This window comes from Zalophus californianus, chromosome 9 (assembly GCF_009762305.2).
Source record: "Zalophus californianus isolate mZalCal1 chromosome 9, mZalCal1.pri.v2, whole genome shotgun sequence".
Classification (NCBI taxonomy): Eukaryota; Metazoa; Chordata; class Mammalia; order Carnivora; family Otariidae; genus Zalophus; species Zalophus californianus.
Window position 1 is genome coordinate 61961610 of NC_045603.1, and position 23616 is coordinate 61985225.

The 23616-nt window shown below is 55.3% G+C and overlaps 1 protein-coding gene across 7 annotated transcripts; it reads right to left on the reverse strand.

The window, feature by feature from the left end:
- Nucleotides 1–8970: 8970 nt before the first annotated feature.
- ACVRL1 (activin A receptor like type 1) lies at nucleotides 8971–22129 on the reverse strand. 7 transcript variants are annotated; one of them, XM_027593150.2, is made up of 10 exons: nucleotides 21765–22129; nucleotides 17228–17296; nucleotides 16421–16672; nucleotides 16001–16212; nucleotides 15647–15746; nucleotides 15145–15291; nucleotides 14596–14871; nucleotides 13818–14015; nucleotides 11107–11237; nucleotides 8971–10001 (listed from the first exon to the last, which is right to left on the reverse strand). In XM_027593150.2, the coding sequence occupies exons 2-10, from the start codon at nucleotides 17289–17291 to the stop codon at nucleotides 9867–9869; spliced, it is 1515 nt and encodes a 504-aa protein (XP_027448951.1). In that variant the 5' UTR covers nucleotides 17292–17296; nucleotides 21765–22129; the 3' UTR covers nucleotides 8971–9866. The 7 variants fall into 7 exon arrangements, with proteins under 7 accessions (XP_027448951.1, XP_027448949.1, XP_027448950.1 ...); XM_027593148.2 differs by lacking the exon at nucleotides 21765–22129 and adding an exon at nucleotides 20116–21162; XM_027593149.2 differs by lacking the exon at nucleotides 21765–22129 and adding an exon at nucleotides 19197–19658.
- Between the last annotated feature and the right edge of the window lie 1487 nt (nucleotides 22130–23616).

Sequence of the window (23616 nt, forward strand, 5' to 3'; positions counted from 1 at the left end):
ATAAGGTCTACCCTCTGAGTGTATTTTAAGTATACAATACAGTATTGTTAACAATAGGCTGTATGCCGCACAGAGTTCTAGAACTTATTTATCTTATATAAATGAACTTTGTACCTTTGACTACTAACACCATATTTCTGCCTCCTCCCCCACCAGCCCAGATAACCACCGTTCTACCCTCTGCTTCTGTGAGTTTGACTGTTTTAGATTCCTTGTATAAGTGGTATCTTGTAGTATTTGTCCTTCTGTGTCTGGCTTATTTCATTTAGCATAATGTCCTCTAGGTTCATCTATATCGTTGCAAATGGCAGTATTTCCTCCTTTTTAAATATTAACATTAATTAATGGGTGAATAATATTCCATCATATATAGATATAGATGTACACCACGTTTTCTTTTTTAAGAGACTTTATAAATTTATTTTGAGAGAGAGGTGCTTGCCTGAGCAGGTGGGGAGGGGCAGAGGGAGAGGGAGAGAGAATCTTAAGCAGGCTCCATGCCCAGTGTGGAGCCCAGTGCAGGGCTCAATCTCATGACTCAGATCATGTCCTGAGCCAAAATCAAGAGCTGGATGCTTAACCGACTGAGCCACCCAGGCATTCCTGAGAGATTTTATTTTTAAGTAATTTCTACACCCAATGTGGGGCTCGAACTTACAACCCCAAGCTCAAGAGTCATGTGCTCCACCAACTGAGCCAGCCAGGCGCCCCGATATACCACATTTTCTTTATCCATTTGTCTGTCAGTGGACCTTTCGGTTGCTTCCATGTCTTGGCTATCATGAATAATGCTGCAATGAACATGGGCATGCAGATATCTCTTTGGGATCCTGATTTCAATTTCTTTGGATATATACCCAGAAGTGGGATTGCTGGATCATATGGTAGTTCTCTTATGCGTTCTTAAATTTATATAAAAGGCATTGTGCTATAATTCTCATTCTCTTTTTGCGAATCAATTCTGTATTTTTAAGATCTATACATGTTGCTGTATGTACATCTGGTTCATTGGATGACATAATATTCTGAAATATTCATTTATAACATTTTACCTAGCTCTTTCCCCACTGATGGACATCAAGGTTGCCTCCCTCCCTGCTACTACAAGCAGCACTGTGTTGAACTCCCTCCTGCATGTCCCCTTGTGGACTTGTCTGAGGACTATGCTGAGATACGGATACAGAAAAGGTATCACACACAGGTATCACACACGAGGTCAAAGGGGATAGGCATGCCCACTTTCTCTAAGTAATACTAAAAAGACTATACCAATTTACATTTGTACAAGAATTGCATGAGGGCCGCCTGGGTGGCTCAGTTGGTTGAGTGTCTGCCTTCAGCTCAGGTCCTGGGATCGAGCCCCACATTGGGCTCCCTGCTTAGCAGAGAGCCTGCTTCTCCCTCAGCCCCTCCCCCTGCTTGTGCTCTTTCTCCCTCTCGCTCTCTCTCTCTCTCTCTCTCTCTCTCGGATAAATAAATAAAATCTTAAAAAAAAAAAAAGAATTGCACAGGAGTTTCTATTTCCCCACATCCCTGCCAATACTTGGTATTCCTTTTTCAAATTTTGCCAATCTGATGGATGTTAGTTGTTATGTCATTTAAGTGTGCATTTCTTGGATCACTAGTGAATTAAAGCATGCCTTTCTAGATTGTTAGTCTTTTGGGCTTCCTTTTCAGTGAATTGACTCTTCATATCTTTGCCCATTTTTTATTGGGCCTTGTTGATTTGCAGGAGTTTCTCATAGGTTGTAGATATTAATGCCTTAAAGTTTTAGGGACTACAAATATCTTCTTTCAGTCTACCATCTATTTTTAATTTTATGAATTTATTTATGTTAAATTTATTTATGGTGTATAGTTGAAGAGTGAACTAATGTCATCATATCTATATGATTTGTTTTGCAGTTTGTGTTTTGGGGTCTTATTTAAGTATCGCCCCCTCCCCCCCTCCAGCTCACAAGGATGTCCTTTTACATTTTCTTTTATTGGTCTGACAATTTTGCCTTTCACATTTTAGTCCTTAGTCCATTTGGAGGCCATCTTTATATGGAATGCAGAAGTAGAGACCCGGCTACACTTTTTCTCAAAACCATGATCTCGCATTCCCAACAGTATCTAAACAACCTAGCCTTTCTTCCCTAGTATTTAAAGATTTTATTTATTTATTTATTTATTTGTTTATTTATTTGAGAGAGAGAGAACAGGAGCAGGCAGAGAAGCAGAGGGTGAGGACAAGCAGACTCTGAGTTGAGCATGGAGCCCCACGAAGGACTTGACCCCACAACCTGTAGATCATGACCCCAGCCGAAACCAAGAGTCAAACACTTAACTGACTGAGCTCACCAGACACCCCCAAGGTATATTATTAAGTATATAGTATTAAGTGAAACGATATTTATAAGTGTATATTATTAAGTGAAAAAAGTAAGGTGTTGGGGCGCCTGGGTGGCTCATCCAGTTAAGCGTCTGTCTTCAGCTCAGGTCATGATCCCAGGGTCCTGGGATCGAGCCCCTCGTCAGGTTCTCTGCTCAGCGGGAAGCCTGCTTCTCCCTCTGCCTCTGCCTGCAGCTCCCCCTGCTTGTGCTCTCTTTCTCTCTCTGTCAAATAAATAAATACAATCTAAAAAAAAAAAGAAAAAGAAAAAAGTAAGATGTAGAATAGTGTATATGATATGCTACTTTTGGTGCACCTGGGTGGCTCAGTTGGTTAAGCGTCTGCCTTCATTTCAAGTCATGATCCTGGGGTGCTGGGATGGAGTCCCGTGTTGGGATCTCTGCTTAGTGGAGAACCAGCTTCTCCGTCTCCCTCTGCCGCTTCCCTTGCTTGTACTCTCTGTCAAGTAAATAAATAAAATCTTTTTTAAAAAAATGCTACTTTTGTATAAAAGGTAGGGTGGGACAGGATCCATATTAAATTCACATATGTATTTATCTAAGTATATAAATACATATAAAATATATATTATATATACACATATATTTATATATATAAGTATTATATATATATAAACTCTGAAGGGACAGAAGCATAAGAAACAGACTGGTGGTTTCTTTTTTTATTGTTATGTTAATCACCATACATTACATCATTAGTTTTGGATGTAGTGTTCCATGATTCATTGTTTGTGCATAACACCCAGTGCTCCATGCAGAATGTCCCCTCCTTAATACCCATCGCCAGGCTAACCCATCCCCGCACCCCCCTCCCCTCTAGAACCCCCAGGTGGTTTCTCAGAGTCCATCATCTCTCGTGGTTTGTCTCCCCCTTTTACTGACTCCCCTTCATTCTTCCTCTCCTGCTATCTTCTTCTTTTTCTTTTTTCTTAACATATGTTGCATTATTTGTTTCAGAAGTACAGATCTGTGATTCAACAGACTGGTGGTTTCTTTGGAAGTCAGGGAACTTGAGCAGATAGGAGACAATGATTTTGGCACTTTTGGTTTTGAATCATGTGAATGTATAAACTATTCAAAAGTCATCTAAAATAAGGGGAAGATTGATGTGGCTCTTTAGGAATTTCTATTCTTCCATATAAAATTAAGAATAGGGGCGCCTGGGTGGCTCAGTTGGGTAAGCATCTGCCTTCGGCTCAGGTCATGATCTGAGGGTCCTGGGATCGAGCCCCGCATCGGGCTCCCTGCTCAGTGGGAAGCCTGCTTCTCCCTCTCCCTCTCCCTCTGTGCTCTCTCTCCCCCCCCTCAAATAAATAAATCTTAAAAATAAATTAAATTAAATAAGAATAAATTTGTTGAATTACTAAAAAGAAAAACCCAGCTGGAATCTTGACGAGGATAAAAACCTTTGCTCTTCACTACTCTGCTCCTTCCTCAAGCATCAGAAGTGCAACGAAAGATACGAGGGACCGAAGCCAGGAGACCCCGGTCAGGTGGGTACCAGGACTGGAAACAGTTAAGAACTCAGGAGAAAGTGACCGAGTGCTAAATGGCTGTTGTTTTTCTTTTGGCCATTCAGGGAACCATCTATTCCATTTCTTCATGTTTGCCTGTTTTATTAAGGAATTACATCGCTGGGGAAGAAGGAAAAAGAAGAATTGAATAGAGATCTTTAGAACACCTCTGTCCGTGAGCAACATCTGGCTACTGGAAGGCTCCGTGGTGGGTAAGACCTCATCACCCACCTGGTGGCAGGTTATCTTAACTGCAGTGGGGGGGGGGGGCGGGGCGTGGTGCTTGAGAAAAACTGCCTTCATCTAGCTGAGTGTACAAATCCAAACCCAGGAAGGGCAGCCCAGTGTGCTTTGCAAACTAGTTTGCTGTGCTTGTTTTTCTAAAGATCAGTCCAGCTTCTTGTCCTGAAGGAGCATAGATTCCAAATTAGTAGAGTCAAAATTAATGAGATTTTCCAGTAATGAGCCTAAGACTAAAATTATGGAAAATCCACTAATTATAGACGATGCAGCCACCTACTTGGAGCCAGGCCTCTGCAGGGAGGAGGGAGAGGGAAGGTCACGGATGCAACCTGTACCTGACCGTCCTTCCTTCCTGCTGCCACTGCCCTTCTCTCTGGGCTTGGGGGCCTCACAGCACCCAGTGCTTCCTGTCTCTGAGCTCTGACCCTGCGCCGCCCACCCTCCCAACCGGGTCAAGCGAGGCCCTGCTTCTAAGGGCTCTGTAAGGTCAAATTCCTGGAAACTACAAAATAGGGCCCACAGTGGAGGTGGGGGGCATGTTTTCCCCTCAGTTCTGGGAAGCAGTGGGGGAGGGGTGCTGGGAGAAGGAAGAAGGTAGAAAAGGCAGACAAAATGCCCATTATACCCAAGCCCGTCAATTTCCTTTCTTCATCTCTTTATCAGTGTTTGTGACTGAGCTTCTTATCAACAGGAAACGCCTGCCTAAGGGGACGAGGCAGGTCCAGGGGAACTGGACGCCAGGGACTGGGAATTCCGGGTAGCGCATTGCTGCTGTCCAGCCTGACTGAGTGGCCTCATGATTCCCAGGACCCAGTAAGGCTCTTTGCCTTTGTATCTGGTGAATCCTTAGGTCCATGTAGTAAGACAGCACACCACACAGGCCCTGAGGGCAAACGGTCTGCCGGAGGGTAGGGCTCCACCCCTAGCCCTCTGTGACCAAGGCAAGTAACCAAACAGCTCAAGCTATGACATAAGAATTGCTCTTGGCCCTAAAACCCACCAAATCCCCTCCTTTCTAGCTGAGGGGAGGCCAAATGACCTGCCAAGGTCACAGAGAACTTAGTGACAATCACCCCAATGGGCCCTTCTAATGTGCTTGCCTCGAGCCCTCACAGGGTAGTGCCTGTGCTGGGCATCCAGGGCTGGGACAATTAGGAACTTGGCCCAGACTTCTAGATGAAGGGGAGGAGAGGAGCTCTAGCACTGACTGACCTCCTACTATGTGCCAGGTGCTTTAAAAACACGGATTGTCAGACCAAGATACTGGTCTCCCTGATGGGGCTCCAGGAGAGGGACCGACTGAGGGTCAGATTTCACAGGAGGCAAAGATCAAATCTTAGTGCTGAAAATAAACGCCCAGGAGGGAGAGCCGGGCCAAGCAAGGCTTTATGGGTGGCTCAGAGGAACAGGTTTATCTAGACATCTTTCTTCGAACTGGCAGAAGCCTGAGTCAGGAGTATGAGAACTGGCTGTTCTCCTGGTTGGGAGACACAGGAAAGGTTTCTGTAGAGCAGAGCATGGGCTACCTCGCTTCCCATTCCTTTGCCCTCTGCCCATCAGCTGCTCTTGAGCAGCTACGTTCTGCTTTTGGTGGTGGCCGGAGGAATAAAGGAGATTCCAGCATGCCTCTCGCCCTGTCCTCGAGTCTCCCTGGACAACCCCACTCTTCCCCCGCACCTCACCGCTTGCTCCTGCACTTGGGATCTAGGTCAGTAAGAGTGGGTGGGTGAGAAAGAACAGAGAAGGGACTCATCCAGACGTGACACCCGCAGGGCAGCAGTGACAACACTTTAACCTGAAATCTGCCTGAAAATAGACTGTGTGTCTATGACATTATGCAAATTATATGCAAAGTCAAGAAGCCCTCTGTCTCTATTTCTAGCAAACTGACTGTGGCCCTGGTGGAAGCAGCTCCTTCCAAGAGTCGCCCACCTAGAGTGACGGCGGCTTGGATAGCACCAGTCGCCGCCCCGGGAGACTGGACTCAGGCCGCGCACCCCTCCGCTCCACCCCCAGGCCTGGGTCTCTTACACACGAGGACAGCCATGTCTTGGTCTGTTAGTTTTGATGCAAGGGAGGATTGGGGGGAAGCAGAGCACCCTCCTTGAAAGCTGACGTGGTGTGGGACTGAGGGAGAGTGGTGACTCGGAGGGAGGAAGGGAGAACTATCCTCGGGGGCCTGGGTACCTTGAGGCCTTGGCAGGGGAAGGGGTGGTCCTCAGCTTCGAAGCTCATGCTCCGAAGACCACCTTCACCCCCACTTGGGCATGTTACAGACACTCATCACCCCTCAGGGAGGATTCTTATTACACAGATGATCCTCTCCCTCTTTGTACAGGTAAGGAAATTAGGGGTTGGGGTCCCCCAGGAAAGTAGGGCAGAACTGCAAAGAAGTCATTGGGTTTTCTTCTTCCCCAGGCAGGTTCCCTAGACTCCACGGGGGAGACAGGGGCTAGGGCATGGTGATCTCCCAAAGACTCTTCTAACCCTGGAGGGCAACGAGTCGATTCTCCTTTCTTTGACCCCAGCCATGTCCAACCATAGTGTGGACATCAGGGTGGGGATGTAGGGACCAGGGAGGAGAAAGGCTGCCTTTGTGGGATGCCAGGAACGCTCTAATTTCCCCATAGCTGGTCTAAGAGTTCCTCTGGGAAGGAGGGTAATGCCTGAGGGAGGAAGGGGGCGGTCCATGGACACAGGCACCAGGCATGAGGCCGACTTGGGGTCTGCAGGGAGTCGGGTCGGTCCTGTGTGGTAGAAAGAATTAGGGTACCCTTTCTACGGTTCCCTCAAACGGCCTCTAATACAAAGGCACAAATTTTCGAGGCTGGGAAGTCAGATGGAGAAGACCCTCTTTGCTTCTTTCAGTACCTTTCTCCCCCGTGACACTTCCTTGCCCCCAGTTTCCCGGGGTTGGGGGTTGGGGAGGTGCTTTCTAAGCCCAGGATGCCAAGATGGGTCCCCGAGGATGATGAACTCCTTCCCATTCTAGGGATGAGCGCGGAGGCCAGGCAAGGTGGGGGCCCCATCCGGGGAGGGAATCGAGAACAAATTGAGGCGGATGGGTGCACGCTGCCCTCCGCGTAAAGACGCAGAAAGCTCCTTCCTAGGTGTGGTTTTCGGGGGACGGTCCCTGCAAACCGAGGCCCAGCGGAGCGCACGCAGGCTGGCGCCAGGCGCGCGGGAGTCGGTCCCGCCCCAGGAAGGGCCTGCCGGTCCCGGCGCAGGGGCGGGGCGGGAGGCGGCCGCTGGGCAGCCGCTGGCCAGCAGAGGGCGGTGTGGCTGGCGCCACGAGCCGGCTGCTCCCAGCCCAGGGACAGAACTGAGATTTGGGCCGCCGCCGGGCGGTGGGCGTCGGGCGCAGAGGTCTGCGCCAACTGTGACTTGTCCCCGCAGGGTAAAGACCGGGCATGATACCCCGGGACCCACTCCTTCCCTGCCCCGTCAGGTTTCCTCTGCGCAAGCCACTGCAGAGGCACCAGCCTGGCAAGACTCAGCAGGAGCTCGAGATTCAAGCATGGTTTATTGAGGACCTACTATGTGCTAAGCACAAGCTAAGTGCTCCCACAGTGTCTCCAAGTAAGAGACTGTAATTTGGGCCCTGGCACACCTTCCTGCACTCAGACAGAAGCACCAGGCACACTGTTCTCCCCAGGGCCTCCTTCCCTCCCTAGCCACTGGCTACTCTCTCCCAGCACCAGGCCGCCCCTGTCACTCCGCCTCCTGCCTCAGACCTTCTCCCGCTCTGGGATTTTCCAGCCTCTGGGGGAGCTGTGGCCCTCCGTTTCTGGCTGTGGAGTCTCAGGAGAAGACGCTTTGCGCACCCCATCCAGCAGAGATCTGGCATGGGGAGGGGGGGACTGGCTCCTGGGCTGGGTGGGTTCCAGCGACCAGAAGACATGAAAGTGTCCCGAGCTCATCGGAGGACCCATCAGGTCCCTCTCACTTTCTGTTTTCACCCAGTTTCACTTCCTGGTTGTGCTGCGGGCCTTGCACAACATGGGGAGACCGGCCTGGGAAAGTGCCACGGTGGCTGGCGGAAGCAGCACGCAAGCCTCCTGGGGAGGTTGTGCTGGGTCATCCAAAGCAGGAGTGGAGGAGGCTGTGTTTTTGTCACCTCCTGCGGAGAACTGAGGGTCCTTCTCCACCCAGCCCTGAGGGCTGAGATGCCAGGTCCTCTAAGCGTGAGACTGTCCTTGTCCCTAGCCTGAGCCCCCCATCCCCCATCACTCAGGTTCTACCTCCCATCAGTGGGAGCCCATCCACCCGCCCAGGGTTTGGGGTAACCTCTTCATTGCATGGACATACACCCTTGACATTGCCAAATGCTGAACTTCCCATGTGTTTCTCCACAGCCACCAGGTTCTTCCTAGACGCACACTGTCTGGGGCCTGGCCAAGGCTGTGGGCCAGGGGCCAGTGGAGAGCAGGAACCTGGGTGCTGGAAGCTTGCTGGCTGGAGCCAAATGTCTTCTGAGCCTTGGAGGCCCTGCAGGAAGCCGGCCCTCAGCCCTTCTCAGTCCTGGGCAGAGAAGGCTAAGCCACAGAGTGGAGTGAGTGGCTGGTTTGCCTGCCACAAGGCCCAGGGCTGTCTGAACCCAAAGATGGCTACTGGTTTAAGGCAGGAATTGGAGCTTGTAGAATTTGTCTAGGAGGTCTTTCAAGCACTCCTGGCCTCAGATTAAGTTATTTTCAAGGCCCTACCTTGAGGCAAATTGCCAGGGGCTGGGGCAAAAGGAACAGAAGGGACTGATGAACTGACCTCTGACACAGGCTGAAATTTCAAAGAAAATTAGAGCTGAAAAAAACCTCAAAGGACATCAGGCCTGAATCTTTCAATATGTAGATGAGGAAACAAAGGTCTTGGACAGTGAAGGCCTCATCCTTGTCCCATGGAGCAATTGCCCAGGACCAGAACCTGGGTCTCCTGACTCCCAGCTGAGCCTTTCCCGAGCTGTGCTTGGCTTTAGCGTCTCCCAGTTGTTCTGAAGGTCCTGGGCCTCCCCCATCTGACCTATTACCTCTCCACCGTCCTCTGACCCTGACACACCTGCAGCAGGATTCCCTGGGTTTAATGCCCTAAGAAGTGAGCTAGGCTGGGGGTGGGGAAGGGGCCCAGGATCAGGCTCCAGCTCTCCCAGGCAGCCGGTGCTCAGCTGGTGGGGTCTTGTCCAGGAGACAGAGGCCCCAGGCAAACCCACAGAGAGGAAATGATGGACCCTGGGTGTGAGGCTGATGCCAGAGGCAGGATGTGTACTGAAGGCTAGACAGAGCCCTGTGTCACCCTGGCAGCTCTGGTGGGGCAGTGGGGTTGACCGAGGGCAGGGGGAAAAGTGCAGGCCTGGGCTCTGGGCCCGCGACTGGGATTCCCTGGCCCGGTCACCCTGGCTCTGGGGCCTCTTTTGCATCCTGTCCTGGGGGTGGTAGGGGCTGTGCCCAGGGCATGAGGGTGGGGAGGGAGCCAGGCGTCAGGGAGCCTGCTGCTTTGAGCAGGCCAGACGGTGGGGGGCGGGGGGGGGGGGGATCGGATCGGGTTTCAGCCCAGCTGTATTTTTGGCTGGATGAGCCGGCAGGCAGGCACAGCCGGACCCGCAGAGGGGCACCCTCCTCCCCAGCACACAGACTCACACTACATCTCTCTACCCAGATAGGCCACCCTCTGCCGCCCACCCCACACGCACTGTAGGCAGAGGAGAGTCAGGCTTCAGGCCTGTGGCTAGTGAATCACTTTGGGCTTCTCAAGACCGTTGCTGAGCTTCTGCAGTGTCTTCTTGATCCGCAGCGCAGTGAGGCGGGCAGAGGGGTTGGGGTACCAGCACTCCCGCATCATCTGAGCCAGGCCTGAGAGCACCTGCCAGGGGGTGGGGAGAGGCAGAGGGGAGGAAGCAGAGACATGGGTCAGGAAAGCTGGAAAGGGGGGGCGGCAAGGAGGACACCGCGGAATGCGGAGACAGAAGAGGGAGGTGAGAGTGCTGAGGAGGGGGAGAGGAAAGCCAGTGTGGTATGAGGGGCAATGGAGGCAAGGAGGAGAGGAGAGAGACACAGAGAGAGGGGAAGACAGTGGAAGGCAGCAGGCAGGACAGAAAGACAGCTGTAGCTCAGCTCTTCAGGGGCACTCAGGCGCCCTTTGGTGAGGAGTGTCTGTGGAATATCTTATACCCGGGGAAGGGGAGATGTGTGAGCCTCGGGGGGGCCCCTCTGCAGCCGGACCCCAGTGCGGAGGGCAGTGTCTCCCAGCACCTCCGCCAGCCCTGGCCGGGCCCGGCGACCACTGGAGGAGTGTCCAGGTGGAACCCAGCCCAGGATGCTCAGTGGCCCCAGAACAAAGCTGCCCCCTGACAGGGGATGTACGTGTGAGTCCGCAGAGCAGCGCACACATGTGGCTTTTTACGGACAGGCATGTTGTGCAGAAACATACATCTGTCTGTGTACGTATGTGTATATCCATGTACAGTCACTCCTTCCGGAAACATCGGTTGAGCACTTATTGTGAGCCAGCACAGCGATAGATCACAGGGATATGAGGCAGCGAAGGAGACGTGCTCTTGTCCTCCCAGGACCGGTAGTCTGGCATGTATATGCACGCCGCATATGTACCCGTGAGGCTCTGTTTATGTAGAAGCATGTGCATGCCTGTATGTCTTACGTATGCATGTGGAGTGTTTTGAGAAAAAACAGAAACAAACAGCAACAACAAAAGTTCATAGCAAGAAATGCAGCAGAGAGACTCAGACTTTTCAGGCCAGATGGAAGGTTCTGAAAACCCCAGCATAACCCAAATCTCAGGGGTCCACAGGCCAGGGATGTGGGAGGGAGTACCCAGGGAGGGACCCTGGAATCTAGCCTCCGGAATCTCTCCAGGTGAGGCAGAGACCTCGGGCACGTGCTCCTCGGGCCAGAACTCCCAGCTGTGAGCCATTACCCCGTGCCACCCCCAGCCCCTGCAGAGGCCTCACCGGGTCTGCAGCCAGCCGGTTGGGGATGGTGGGGGTCTGCTGATCAACACACACCACCTTCTTCATGTCCTCGAAGCTGGGATCATTGGGCACCACATCATAGAAGGGTGGCTTGTAGTCCTCCACGATGCCTGAGGATGGAGGGGGAATGGGACAGTCACTCGGCACCCCAAGAAGGCTCCATACCATCCCGAGGAAAGCCTTGCCCACCTTCTGTCCCAGGGCCCAGAAAACCGCTCTCTGACCCCTGCTACTCCTGAGAGGGACACTATAACATAATCAATATGTTGACAAATAATAAGAATTACGGCCGTTGATCTTGACACTCACCATGTGCCAGGCATTATGCTATAAACACTTTCATGCTCTACTTTCTTCATCTTTGCGACAACCCGATGGGTATTATTGTTACCTCTAGTTTACAGATGAAGAAACTGATGCTCAGAGAAGTTGAGCCTAAGGTTACACCGCTAGTAAGGGCAGAGTCCAGGCTTAAACTCATCTCATCGGATTCCTGGGCCAGACCTTGGTCCAGTCTCTCCGTGGCTGCCTCCCACCCGGGGCCTGAGCACTGCTCCCAGATGCCCGATAAAGACGTTTACGCTGTGCCAGGCGCTGTCCTAACAAGCATTGCATCAAATCCTCACTACAACCCCATGAAATAAGTCATACTATTAGCTCCACTTTATGAACAATGGAACTAAGGCCAGAGGGGTGAAGAAACTTGGTGCCCGATAAAGACGTTTACGCTGTGCCAGGCGCTGTCCTAACAAGCATTGCATCAAATCCTCACTACAACCCCATGAAATAAGTCATACTATTAGCTCCACTTTATGAACAATGGAACTAAGGCCAGAGGGGTGAAGAAACTTGGCTAAAATCACACAGGTAAGTGAGTGACTGAGCTAAGATTTAAGCCCAGCCGGTCTAACCGAAGCCCACGCGCTTGACCTCCGAGCTCTGCTCACGGGAGGAGAGCTGGCCTACTGCTGGGGGACGATGTGGCACAAGGAGAAAGGGATTTTTACCCAGGTCCACGTAACGGCCACCCACCGTCAGCGATGGCACAGGCCCCGCTGCCCCCCCCCCCGCCCCGGCCATCCGCACTGCTTCTCCTCGTTGTCCCTTAGCAGGAGCCTTCTGAAGATGCTGTGTGCGGAGCTGTGGACAGCTCAGGCAGAAGAGGCCAGACCCAGAGAAGGCGCCCCAGACCACCCCCCGGCCCTGCTTCCCAGCCTGAGGCGGGGAGGGGGCTGTGGCCACACAGCCACAACCTCAGTAGGGCCTACACCAGCTGTTCTCCCCATGGCGGGCTTCCAGGCCGGCCCCTGTGCCGCTTGAGCCCTAATCAGTGCTGCATAGAGGCCTGAGCGTGTCTAATGGGCCTTTAATCAGTGCCGGGGCTGACACCAGATTACAGTGTTTATAATGCGCCACAAATCTGTGTGGGGCTGACAGAGCTTCCCTCCGCCCCAGGAGCCTGCAGTCCGCCTCCCCCTTCAGCCTTGGCCGGTCCAGCCTTCTCTTCCTGCCGGCAGCCTCCTCCAAGGGGCCTCGGCTCCCTCCAGGTGCCCCCTGCCCCAACCCTGACCCCGGGGTCTTTTGAGCCTCGTCAGGGAGTTCACACCTGAAGGGGCAGGAATCTGAGCCCCTCGAGAGTCTCCCAGAGGGATGGGTTACACCCTGGCCTCCACCTGTCGATGCTGAGGGTAAATGAAGCCTGGCATGGGGCTGGCTCCTAGCAGGTGCTCAGGAAATGAGAATGTCCCTGTCCCCAAGGAACAGAGCTCCAGTCATAACCTCAGGTTGTCCCCAACCTGTCAGGACCGCCAGCAATCCCTCCCCATAGACAGCCTCCACAGAGACTGACAAGCCTCCCCACCTGGTCCAGACCACCACCCAATATCCATCCACGCCAGGGCTGGGAGGGCACCAGCCACAGGGCTGCCCCTGTACCGGCCAGTGGGAATGAGGGCCCTCCACCTGCTCCCAGCCCCTCCAGAGGCACCCCCGGTCATAATGAGGCAGCGATAAGCAGGCAGTGCAGATGCTATTACAGCCTGCATTTTTGTAGCAAAGAAACCACGGCCCCGGAGTCAGATTGCCTGGTTTCAGACCCTGGTGCTGCCTCTAGCCAGCTCTAATTCTGTACCTCAGTACCCTCACCTGTGAAATGGGGATGATACTGTGTCAGGCATTCGTTATTACAATAAATTGCCACGAATATTCACTGAGCCCCAGAATAGCTCCAGGTACTGTCCTAGGATTATCTCAGCAACTAGAACTATCTTCATTCTCATTTTCAAATGAAACTGAGACCCAGAGAGGTTAAGTAACCTGCCTGTGGTCAGTGGCAAAATCAGGAAGGGAACCTAGGCAGTCTGATTCCCAACCCATGCTCTTAACCACGAAGTGACAACCACCTCCTGCCAACACGGGATGATGAACTAAGATAATACATGGCTATAGCATGTTTAAGCTCACGTGTAAGCTCACAAGTTAGCTGCTACTGATATTTCTGGTATTACTACTTATCCAAGATTTCACAGCCAGACTCACAGCGCCACAGAGTCACACCTTAAAAGGTCACTCAGTTGAACCCTCAGGCCATTGGCACCATCCATGCAGGAAGCCCCTGTCTCTTGCCTGTCCGCCTGTCTAGCCATCTGCCGCAGGCCTCTTTCCCCATCCTGTTCAGGGCTGGCCCTCACCGTTGACAATGGTCCGACGGGCAATCTCCCACAGCACCAGGCCAAAGGCCCAGATGTCTGTCCACTTGTAGGACTCGAAGCAGTCAGTGCGGATCTGCTCTTCCAGCACCTCGGGGGCCATGTACCGCTTGGTGCCCACTCGCGGGTTGTTGCCGATGTCCAGGTAATCACTACCCTGGGAGTGCATCACAGCCAGGCCTGTGGGTACCAGGCCTGTCACTCCTGCCGCTCACCCGAGCCCACAGGCAGGGTGGCCCCGGAGGCTGGGGTGCAGGAGGCAAGGTGGGCGTGGAAGAGAGATGGTGGGACATGGAGCCCCAGGCAGACGGAGACCTGCCTGGAGGCAGGCTGGGAGACCGCGGCCACCTGGAGCCCACCTGTCCCGGTTACGCTTGCGTAGCCCTCCTGCGAGGTGCCCAAGCGCCCAGAGAGACGTGAGTCAGCAAGGCAGGCATTATCGTGCCCATTTCACAGAGCAGAACCCCCAAGGCCTGGTGAGGAGAGCAGTGCAGTCAAGTGAAGCCAGGGTAAGAACCCAGGTTCCTTGTGCCCTGCCCCTTTCTCCCAACTCCTGGAGCCAGGGCGGTACGCTGGAAGGAGCTGCAAGGCAACCTGTAGGGCCCTCGCAGAGGTGAAATGACATAACACATGCGCCAGGAGGTTTTAAAGCACCAATCGGTAGCGTCCTTGTCGCCACACACACTCACGCACCAACAGGCAAAGGCAGGACCTAGTGGGGAGGGAGGGGGCTCGAACCCCGTGCCCTGCAAAGGCTCACCCAGGTCGGCGATGCAGCACTGCAGGTTGCTCTTGACCAGCACGTTGCGGCTTTTGAGGTCTCGGTGGGCAATGGCCGGCTTGCCCTGCGTGCCGAAGATCTCCACGTGCAGGTGAGCCAGGCCGCAGGCGGCTGACACAGCCAGCCTGAGGGCCAGCTGGGGCTCCAGTGTCTGCCTCTGCAGGAAGTCATAGAGTGAGCCGTGCTCGTGGTAGTGCGTGATGAGCCACAGCTGCGTGCTCGAGTTGCGCGAAGTCATGTCGGAGGCAATAAAGCCTGTGGGCAGAGGGTCAGGGGGCTCAGCCAAGGGGCGAGGGAGAAGGGAGGCTGGACTGATCGGGGTCAGGGTCAGGTCTGGGGCTGGGGACAGAGGACAGACGGTCAGGGCAAAGCTGGGGCTGGGCTGGAGGCCGGTCTGGCTTAGGTCCGAGAGGAAGCTGCAGTCAGAGGTCAGGGCTGAGGGGCGACGGGAGTCCTTCAGGACTAGGTCGGTGTCCCTGAATGCAGGGGGCTGAGCCCCTGGCCTGGCTTAGCATATTCCCCACTCGCCTAGAATGTTGTCGTGTCTGAGCAGCACTGTATTGTAGATCTCGGTCTCCCGGAACCAGGACTGTTCATCCCTCGAAGAGAAGATCTTGACGGCCACGCTCTCACCATGCCACAGGCCACGCCACACCTCGCCATAGCGGCCCTTGCCTGACCCGATGGGGGGAGGGATGGGAGAGGTCACATATGGGCCTGCACAGCCCCCGGGCATGGGGATCCCCAGAAGAAACCCCCATCTTGGTGCTACATTGACCCCCAACTGCAGAACCACTGATGTTTATGTTTCGCTTAATCCAGCCCCAGGCCCAGCCCCATTTGCCTTGTTACCCCCAGCAGCTACAGAAGGATCTAGCCCTGATCTAGCCCATCTCCAAGCCACCCCCTACCCAGCAGAATTCCCCTTCGGGGCCTGGCCCTGCCCATGACTGAGAGGCCAAGAGCTCGCTCACTCCTGCAAGCTCACAGGAGCCCTAGGTCCCATCCCCTGGGCTCACCCATGGCTCACCTACACACTCCACAAGGGCCACTTGTCGTGCCACTGTCCTTTGCACCAGGAAGGGGAGTCCTGAGCCGCTGCCCGTGGTGCAGTCACTGTCCAGGAGATCCTGGGGGGTACGGACAGGCCACTGAGAGGCTGCCCCCACCTGGCCCAGCCCATTTCTTTCTCCTTAAGCTGGGCCCTGCTGCTGTGTCCCCACATGCTCCTCACTCACCCCCCCCAACACACACACCCACTAAGATCTCAGAGTGTCTGCGATTGTGCCTTTCTTGGCTACCTGTCCCTCGGCACCCTCTCTGATTCTGTGGCTCCTGTCTCCCCCCTCCCCCTTCCGCATCCCAGGTTCCCCCAGGCCCATACCCCCAGCATGCTGTCCCCCTGCTCGGATGCCTTCAGGATGAGGCTGGACTCGCCCAGCTCGCTGTGCAGGCCCCGCTGCTTCTCCTGCCTCCGCCGGACATGCCACAGGCCCAGGGCACCCAGGACCACTAGGGCCAACAAGGCCAGCACGGGGCCCAGGATCAGAGGCAGCTGGCCATCTACCTTTGGCTGCTCCGGAGGAATCTGGGTGGCTGGTGGAGGGGAGACACTGAGGCCCGGCTTTGGCCAGACCAGACCCGCCCCCACCCCTCCACCCCCGCCCCCAGCCACTCTGCCAGTCAGATCCCAGGGTCCTGCCTCCCCGGCAACCGCCCCCCCCAGCCCGAGCACGAGGTGGGAGCAGGGCGGGGAGGCAGGTCTGAGAAGACGGGGCGGGCCGGCCGGGGCGGCCCCACGTACCCTCCAGCACCAGGGACACGTTGTGGTTGCACAGGGAGCTGTAGCAGCAGTAGTGGCTGACGAACTCGGTGGGGCGCCCCCGGCACAGCTCCTCGTGCAGGCTCCCACAGCCCCGGTGCTCCTGGGGCCGTCGGCCCTCCTCCCGCACCAGCACGACCGTGCACCAGGCCCCCTGGCAGGTAGGCCCCCTGCAGTGTGGGCTCTCACAGGTGCAGGTCACCAGCGGGCCCCGAGACGGCTTCACGGGGTCGCCTGGGATACACACTGGAAGCTCAGCCACGCTGGGCCCGACCCCCAGGCAGGGCCTCACACCCGTGTCTGTCCAGTTATACCTCCCTTCTGACCTCTCAAACATACCCCCTGAAGCCTTGGTCCTTTAGTCCCATCCTTAGATTATCCTTCCTTCCAGAACCTTAGCCGCTGACACAATGAGAACTCGGCTACTGTCCCTTCCCTGATCCTAGGACCTTCCCTCCCGGTTCTAGGCCCAGCCCTGTCTCCCAGCCCCAACCCTGAGGGCTCTCCCAGGCCCTGCCTGCCAACATGCCCACTCTCTGCACCCTCCAGGTAGAGTTTCCCACCCTGGAGGCCGGTAGAGCACCAGCCTGTGGGTTTGGAGCAGAAGGACAGCAAAGGAGGGCTGGGGTAGCTGGGGGTTTAGTCTAACTGAGCCTGCCTCCCACCCTCCAGCCAAGCTCCTAAGTCCCCCCTCCCCAGCTCCTCAAATTCAGCCCCAGCAAGAGCTGAACCCAGCCAGCCCTTTCCCCATCCAGGCCCCTGTCTCCTACTTGCTTCCCTAGTACTTACCGTGGGTCAGGCCCAAGGCCATCAGGAGCATCAGAAGGCCTCTCCTGGGGGCGTCCAAGGTCATGGTCCCTGCAGAGGACAGGGGTACAGTAAGATCTGTGAAATGTGATCCCCTCGGCGTTTTCAGCCACTGATTGTGGGTCCCTCCCACCCAGAGGAAATCACTGGGAGATTTTTGGGGGGGCAGGGAGGCCTCCTCCCTACTCCCTGTGTCTGGCTTTGGGGCGGGGCCTGCAGGGGAAGTCCTGGTTCACTTCCCCATGGAAACCATCCTCTTAGGGGTAAAGGGTGGGGGAGCCATGTTTAAGTGACGGAGAGTTTGGGGGACTCCCAGCTATTTACCCCTGCTTCTGAGCTCAGACTGGAGGGCACAGAGGGCATGAGGCCAGGGTGGAAGGAGCATCCTTTCAGCAGTCCCCCCCCCTGCCTCCTGCCCACCCCCCCACCCCCGTCCACCCCTTTCCCAGTGCCCCCACCCCCCTAGCACTGGCTGCCTCAAACATAAACAGGCTCCTGTCTTCACTTCCTGCCATTCAGGGTCCCGCCAAGCTGGGAACAGGAATCAAGATTGTTTAGATTGGGGTCTGGATAGAACAGGCAGGAGTCACGCACAGCAGAGAGCTCAGGGGATATTCTCAGGGCAGGCTGGGGTGGCTACGGGGACTGGAAGAGCCACCTGGAGCTGGGACAGCCCCACGGCAGAATTCTAGGGGGACACCCTGGGAACCACAAAGCCCAGCTCCTTATTTTAGAGAAGATGGAGATTAAGCTTCAGACAGAGGAGACTCGCCCAAGGTCAGACTTGTCCAAGGTCAGTGGCAGTACCAGGAGTCCACCCCACTTGTCCAGACTCCCAAGTCACTGCTTTCTCCATTCTGTCTCCCAAACCATGTGGCAGCCTGGGTCTGAGCCCTCAGGGTTGTAGCAACCATACAGATCTTGAACAGCGCTTGCTCATGCCAGGTGTAAAGAAACCTCTCTACACCTCAGCAGAGTATAAGATGCCCTCTCTGAGCCATTCCCTGGCCCCCTTCCTTCTCTCTCCTTGCTGTCCTGGGAAGGGGCGGGGGCAGGGTCAGTGAGTGTAGGAGGGGAAGTGAAACATACTTAGGCACTGAATGTTTGACCTTCCGTGGCTGGTTAAGGTTGAACTTTTCCAGAAGTGTGGTAAAGAGTGTTAGGGAAGTAATTCTGATCTCTGATAGTCCCTCACCCAGGTCGCAAACCATCTAGTGCTCCAGAAGCCACCCCCTTCATTTCTCAAGGGTCGAGAACAAGAAGATAAGGGCTGATGCTGCAGCAAGGACTGAGGTCAGACAGCAAGAAGGACTTTCTGAACGGTGGCGAGTGTGCAGGTGTGTGCCTGGGGACTGGATCCCCAGGCAGGAGCAGCTAACACGAGGGAGAGGGAGTGTCTTTGGCATAACACAGTGAGGCTGGGAGGGCCGGCTGGCTGGCCACATGGGCTTCGGCAGGCCCATAGTCTAAGAATGGGGTACCAAATGAAGCTCCATGGGGCTGAGGCTCTGAGGGCAGGATGGTTGGGGATAGGGGGGCTCATGGGCCTCTCTGGCTGGTGGCAGCTCTGGTCTTCCTGCCTGGGCTTCCTCTGCCCCAGAGGCCCAGGGCTGGGGGAGGAAACAGAGCCTTGGGCTGCTGCAGCTGTGTCCCCAGCCTCTTGCCTGACCTCCTGCCTCTTGCCCTTCCCGGCAGGCAGTGAGGGCTCTGGCAAGCACTCAGCAGCGGGACTGGTAGCTGCGGAAGGAGGCCCAGACAAGCTGAATTTGCCCACTGGAGTAGGGGCGGGAAGCCATCCATGGAAGCTTTTGCTTGCCTAGAAAGCCGCTAAGGAGAAAGTATGGGGCAGGAAGGAAAGGGTGGATAACAGTAAGGATGAGATGGGGCATCCTTTTCGGATCCTCTACCCATGCACCCCCTTCTCTGTGCCTCAGTGTACCTACCCTCTTACCTACTTTATTATGCATCCGAATCGCTGGAAGCGCTTCGTCAGAAATGCACATTCTTTGGTCTCACCCCCTACTTCCAAATTCTGACTTCAGTCCATCTGGGACCAGCAAAAGTTGTCCAGGTAACTCTCATCAGTTGGCATGGGTACCACCCCTTGAGAAATGTGTCCTACACGGTGCTAAATCTGGTCCACATGCTTTCATTTCACTGTGTGGGGCCCTGCTGGGGGACGGGGAGCAGGGTACAGAGGGCAGAGACTCTCACTCCCACGAGGGCACCTCCCCACCGCCCCCCAACTGGAGAAGCCAGGGACTTGGAGACACTGCTGAGGGAGGGCGGGCTGAGGGCTGTGTTCTCCAGCATCCCAGGCTCAGCCATGGTGCAGGGAGGGCCTGGCAGCTTTTGCAGAATCCAGCTCTGGTCTAATCTCGGGAATATGGTGGAGTAAAATGGTGACTCTCCAGCTTTTAACCGGGACCAGCATGGAGTGAAGTACAGGAGGGTGCTGAGTCCTGACCAGTCTGAACTCCGGGCAACCCTGAATGATTCGCCCGGATACTGGACTCTAGCACAAATAGACCCCCGGGGATGGGTGGCATCCCTCCACTTAGAAGCTGGAAGATCTCCTGCTGACGGAAGCATCACTGATGTTGGCCAGAAATCCCAAGCGCCAAACTAATTTCAAAACATTATCTTACCACCATGAAAGCCTTCATAGGAATTAACCGTCTCTGAATACTACTTATGTGCTAAGGACTCAGTTTTGACGGTTAATCTCATTTAATCCTGGCAACCATCCAGTGGGGAAACTGAGGCTCAGGGATGTTAAGTTTCTTGCCTACAATCACCACGTGTGTCCTGATCGACTTAAATTGCTGGTAGTATTGGTATGCTGGTAATAAATGGTAATAAATCCTTACTTGGACATTTTCTGCCTCCATTTCTTGGGTGTTCAGTGAGTCCCTCAAAGGAGGAGAAAGAGCAAGTGGGTTTTGCGGACAGTAACAGATTGCACAGAGCTGTTGTCATCGCTGGGTGCCCGATGCGGGTTTGTTTAGATGTGAAGACAGAAATCATCTGCTTGCTGTGGGCTTAGTCTTCAGCCGAAGAACCAGATTCATGGTGCGCTCAGAAGGTGTCTGTCATTCTGTTTCTCCTCAGCACACCCGAGGCACCGTCACAGGGCTGGAAGAGCCTCGCTCGGTGTGTCAACAAGTCTTAGCCAAACGGCGGAGGGCTGGATTGAGCTGCCCCGTCCCATACACACAACACTTTCATAGGCATCACCTCCCCTAGCCCTTCATGGCCATGGAATGAAGCATCAAGTCTTGGTCTTAGGGCCAGACTTCTAGAAGGCGCAGGCAGCACCAGACAAACAGGGGTCAGGGTTCAAATCCTGCCTCTGCCTGGGTTCAAATCCTGCCTCTGGGTTCAAAGCCTGCCTCTGCCACTTAGAGCTATGAGATGTGGGGCAAGTTACTTAAACTTTCTGAGGCTTAGGTTTTCCTACAAAAAATGAGAATAACAAGAGTGCTCATTTCAGGGGTACACTGTAGTAAAATTATTTAGCAGAGTACTAAGTGGCACACAGTAAGTGCCTAATAAATGCACCCCAAAACCCAACAGCACCATTTACACCATCCATGGGACTTTGGACAAGTGACTTAGGTCTGAACCTCTCTCCCTTCCAAGACCTGTCCTGCTAAATTGTGGCCAGGATTACATGAGAAAAATGTAGCTAAGTGTACATCTAAGACTACATAGTAGGTACTCAATAAATGGTATCTATTTTTACCACCCAAAGAAATGGGAGGACAGGCATTAGGGCAAATGGGGCAGAGAGGGATCAGAGAGGACAGACCCTGACTCAGCCAGAAGCTGCCCCTATAGAGAGGGTGAACGCTATAGTCCGCTATGCCCTTGTCCTTCAAGAAGAAAAGCGGGGTGGGTAGCCAGCCCAGAGATGCCCTTAACAGCACTGACCTCCAGGGCTCCAGTGGGGTCCCAGCCTGCAGGGAGACTGGGAAAGCCTCTGGCCTGGATCCCCAGGGAAGGCCATGGCATGGGGATTATCTGACCGTACAGGGTTGGAGGTGAGGTTCGTAGGATGGAATGACAGTGACAGATTCCTTAAGCAAGAACTGCAAAAGGCTGGTCTGGGAAAGGTGGGCTTCAAGGGAGGGGGCGGGGCTCAACAGGGTTGGAAGTGGACGCTCACTCCCAGGTGAAGGCAGCCGCCTGGAGGGACATGAGACCCTTCGTCTGGGAAGAAGAGCAGGAATCCCTTCTGCCCATTTTACAGACGAGGCTAGGGGAGCAGAGAAGTTAAGTGACTGGCCCCAGGAGCCAGAAGTTTTCTGATTCCCAGCCCGGGTTCGGCCCAGTCTGCTCCAGTCTCAGATGGGGTCACCGGCAGATGTGCGGGGAAGGCGAGGGGCAGCTTGCCCTAGTGAGGAGCCGGGACTGACCCTACCGCGACCCCTCTGAGGTGCTCTCTGGGATCCGCCCAAGAAGGGCCCGTGCGGGGTGGAGGGGTTGGGGGTCAGGAGGCCCGCGGACCTGCACTCACCTCTGGGCCCGCCCTGCGGGCAGCGGGCCGGGCGCCTCCCCTCCCCGGCGGCGGCCGCGGTAGCCGGGCGAGCGCTGGACGGCGGCGGGCGCGGGCCGTGCGGGGCCCGGGACGGTGCTGGGGCCCGGGAGGGGCTCGCTCGGCGCGGATGGCGCGGCGGCCTCCCGGGACTGGGAAAGGGGCTGGAGCAAAAATGTTTCTTATTCCAGCGTCTTCCTGCCTGGCCCGGCTCCACCACTCCCTCCTAATAAACCGTTTCCTATTGCCCAACTAGCCGACGGGCCGCCCGCTCGCCCCTCGCTGGGGCCGCGGGGCCCGGACCCTCCCCCGCGCGGCTCCCAGAACCCGAGGGCAGCCGCCACCCTCGGCCGCCCCCAGCCTGGGGATCGCGGCTGCGCCCCCGCCCCGAGCCTCCCACATCCGCCTCCCCGAGGGGGCGGGCCTTGGACTCGGGCCGCGGGGGTCTCCGTGGGGATCAGGCCCGGAGCCGTGGGACCCGGAGCCGAGGCGGGAGCCACGGTCTGAGGGCCGGCCGGAGGAGGGGATGGAGGGGGAGGCACCCCCTCCCGCTCTGAGCCGCGGAGGGGGCGGCCTGGAAGGGGGGCACCGAGCGCAGGACCGCGGGGAGAGGGGGCAGGGGAGGTGACTTACCTGTCCTCCCACCCTCAGCCCCTAGTCCTGGGCCTAGGAGGCTCAGTGCAGCCCGGGCAGAGTTTGGGGCTGGCAGGGTCCGAAATATTTTAGCCCCGCCCTCTCTTGCCCCTACCCCCGCCCCCCCCCCCCGGAGGACGCCCCACTCGGTCCAAATCCTTCAGCCTCCTCCCTCTTGCCCCTTCACCCCCTCTTGTTCACTCCCCTCTTCTGCAGCCTCTCTCTGCTCGGCGCAGGGTAAACAGGCCCAGATGGGGCTGCTCTGGGTCAGTGGTGAGAGCAGTGGAGCCCCTCCAGCCACAGCACAGCTCAGTGACAAGGACGCCTCTCCCTCCAAGGCTCGGCCAGAAATGGAAGGAGAGGCTAGGGACTGCCTTGAACTGCCCCCTTCCAGGCAGGCCTCTCACCCCACCAAATGGAGATGGGGTCTGGAACCTATGTGGGGACACTGATGGGACAAGGCAGACAAGGCGCTGGGGAGGGGAGCAGAACGGCTTCTCCCCCGGAGAGAGACTCGCTCTTCCTCCCGATTCCTTTGCAGAGGCTCAGAACACTGACATCATCGTCTTGCTCTGCTCCAACCACTGTGAGCACCCTGAAGGCAGGACTTCATTTCTAGCCTCCTGGTTATCCACAAAGACCCTGAAGTCTGGGAATCCAGACTAGCTGCGTAACCTTAGACAAGTGACACCTCTCCATGCCTCACTCCCCCCATCTGCTAAATGGGCATAATCAACAGCACCACCCTCTCAGGATCATCGTGAGGATGAAGGCCATGGTGCTTATCTCAGTGCATAGCGAAAATGTTGGCTGGCTGTGCCTGCCACAGGGTAGGCCCTCAATGAATGTGTTAAATTAAAAAAAAAAAAAAAAAAGCTGGGGAGGTGGTAGCCTCAGAGCTAAGCGGAAAGAGCAAGTATTGGAAGTAGAAGCGGACCTCTAAGGTATCTTCCTCTAAGAAGATTGTGTAAAATGGGCCAGGGACACCCCCCACCCTCTGCTGGGAGTAGAGGTTGGGGGGACATCAGCTAAAGGCTCAGCCAGCCATCAACTGCTGAGTGACCTCACTTCCTCTGCTGAAACCCTCCCCAGCCCCCCACCACACAGCTGCTTCACAACTTGTGAGCATTGTGAATTCCAGAACCAAGGCACACCCAAATTTCAGTGTCAGGACAGAGCTGTGTCCTGCAGCCAATAGGAA

Excerpts from the sequence above, each read along its gene's own strand:
- ACVRL1 (XM_027593148.2), bottom strand. The coding sequence starts at position 20,272 with ATGATTTCTGTCTTCACATCTAAACAAACCCGCATCGGGCACCCAGCG. Across the intron at positions 16,213-16,420 it reads CGTGTCCCTGGTGCTGGAGG|CCACCCAGATTCCTCCGGAG; the intron begins GTACGTGGGGCC and ends CCCCTCCACCAG. Across the intron at positions 14,016-14,595 it reads GTGCTGCATCGCCGACCTGG|GCCTGGCTGTGATGCACTCC; the intron begins GTGAGCCTTTGC and ends TGGTACCCACAG.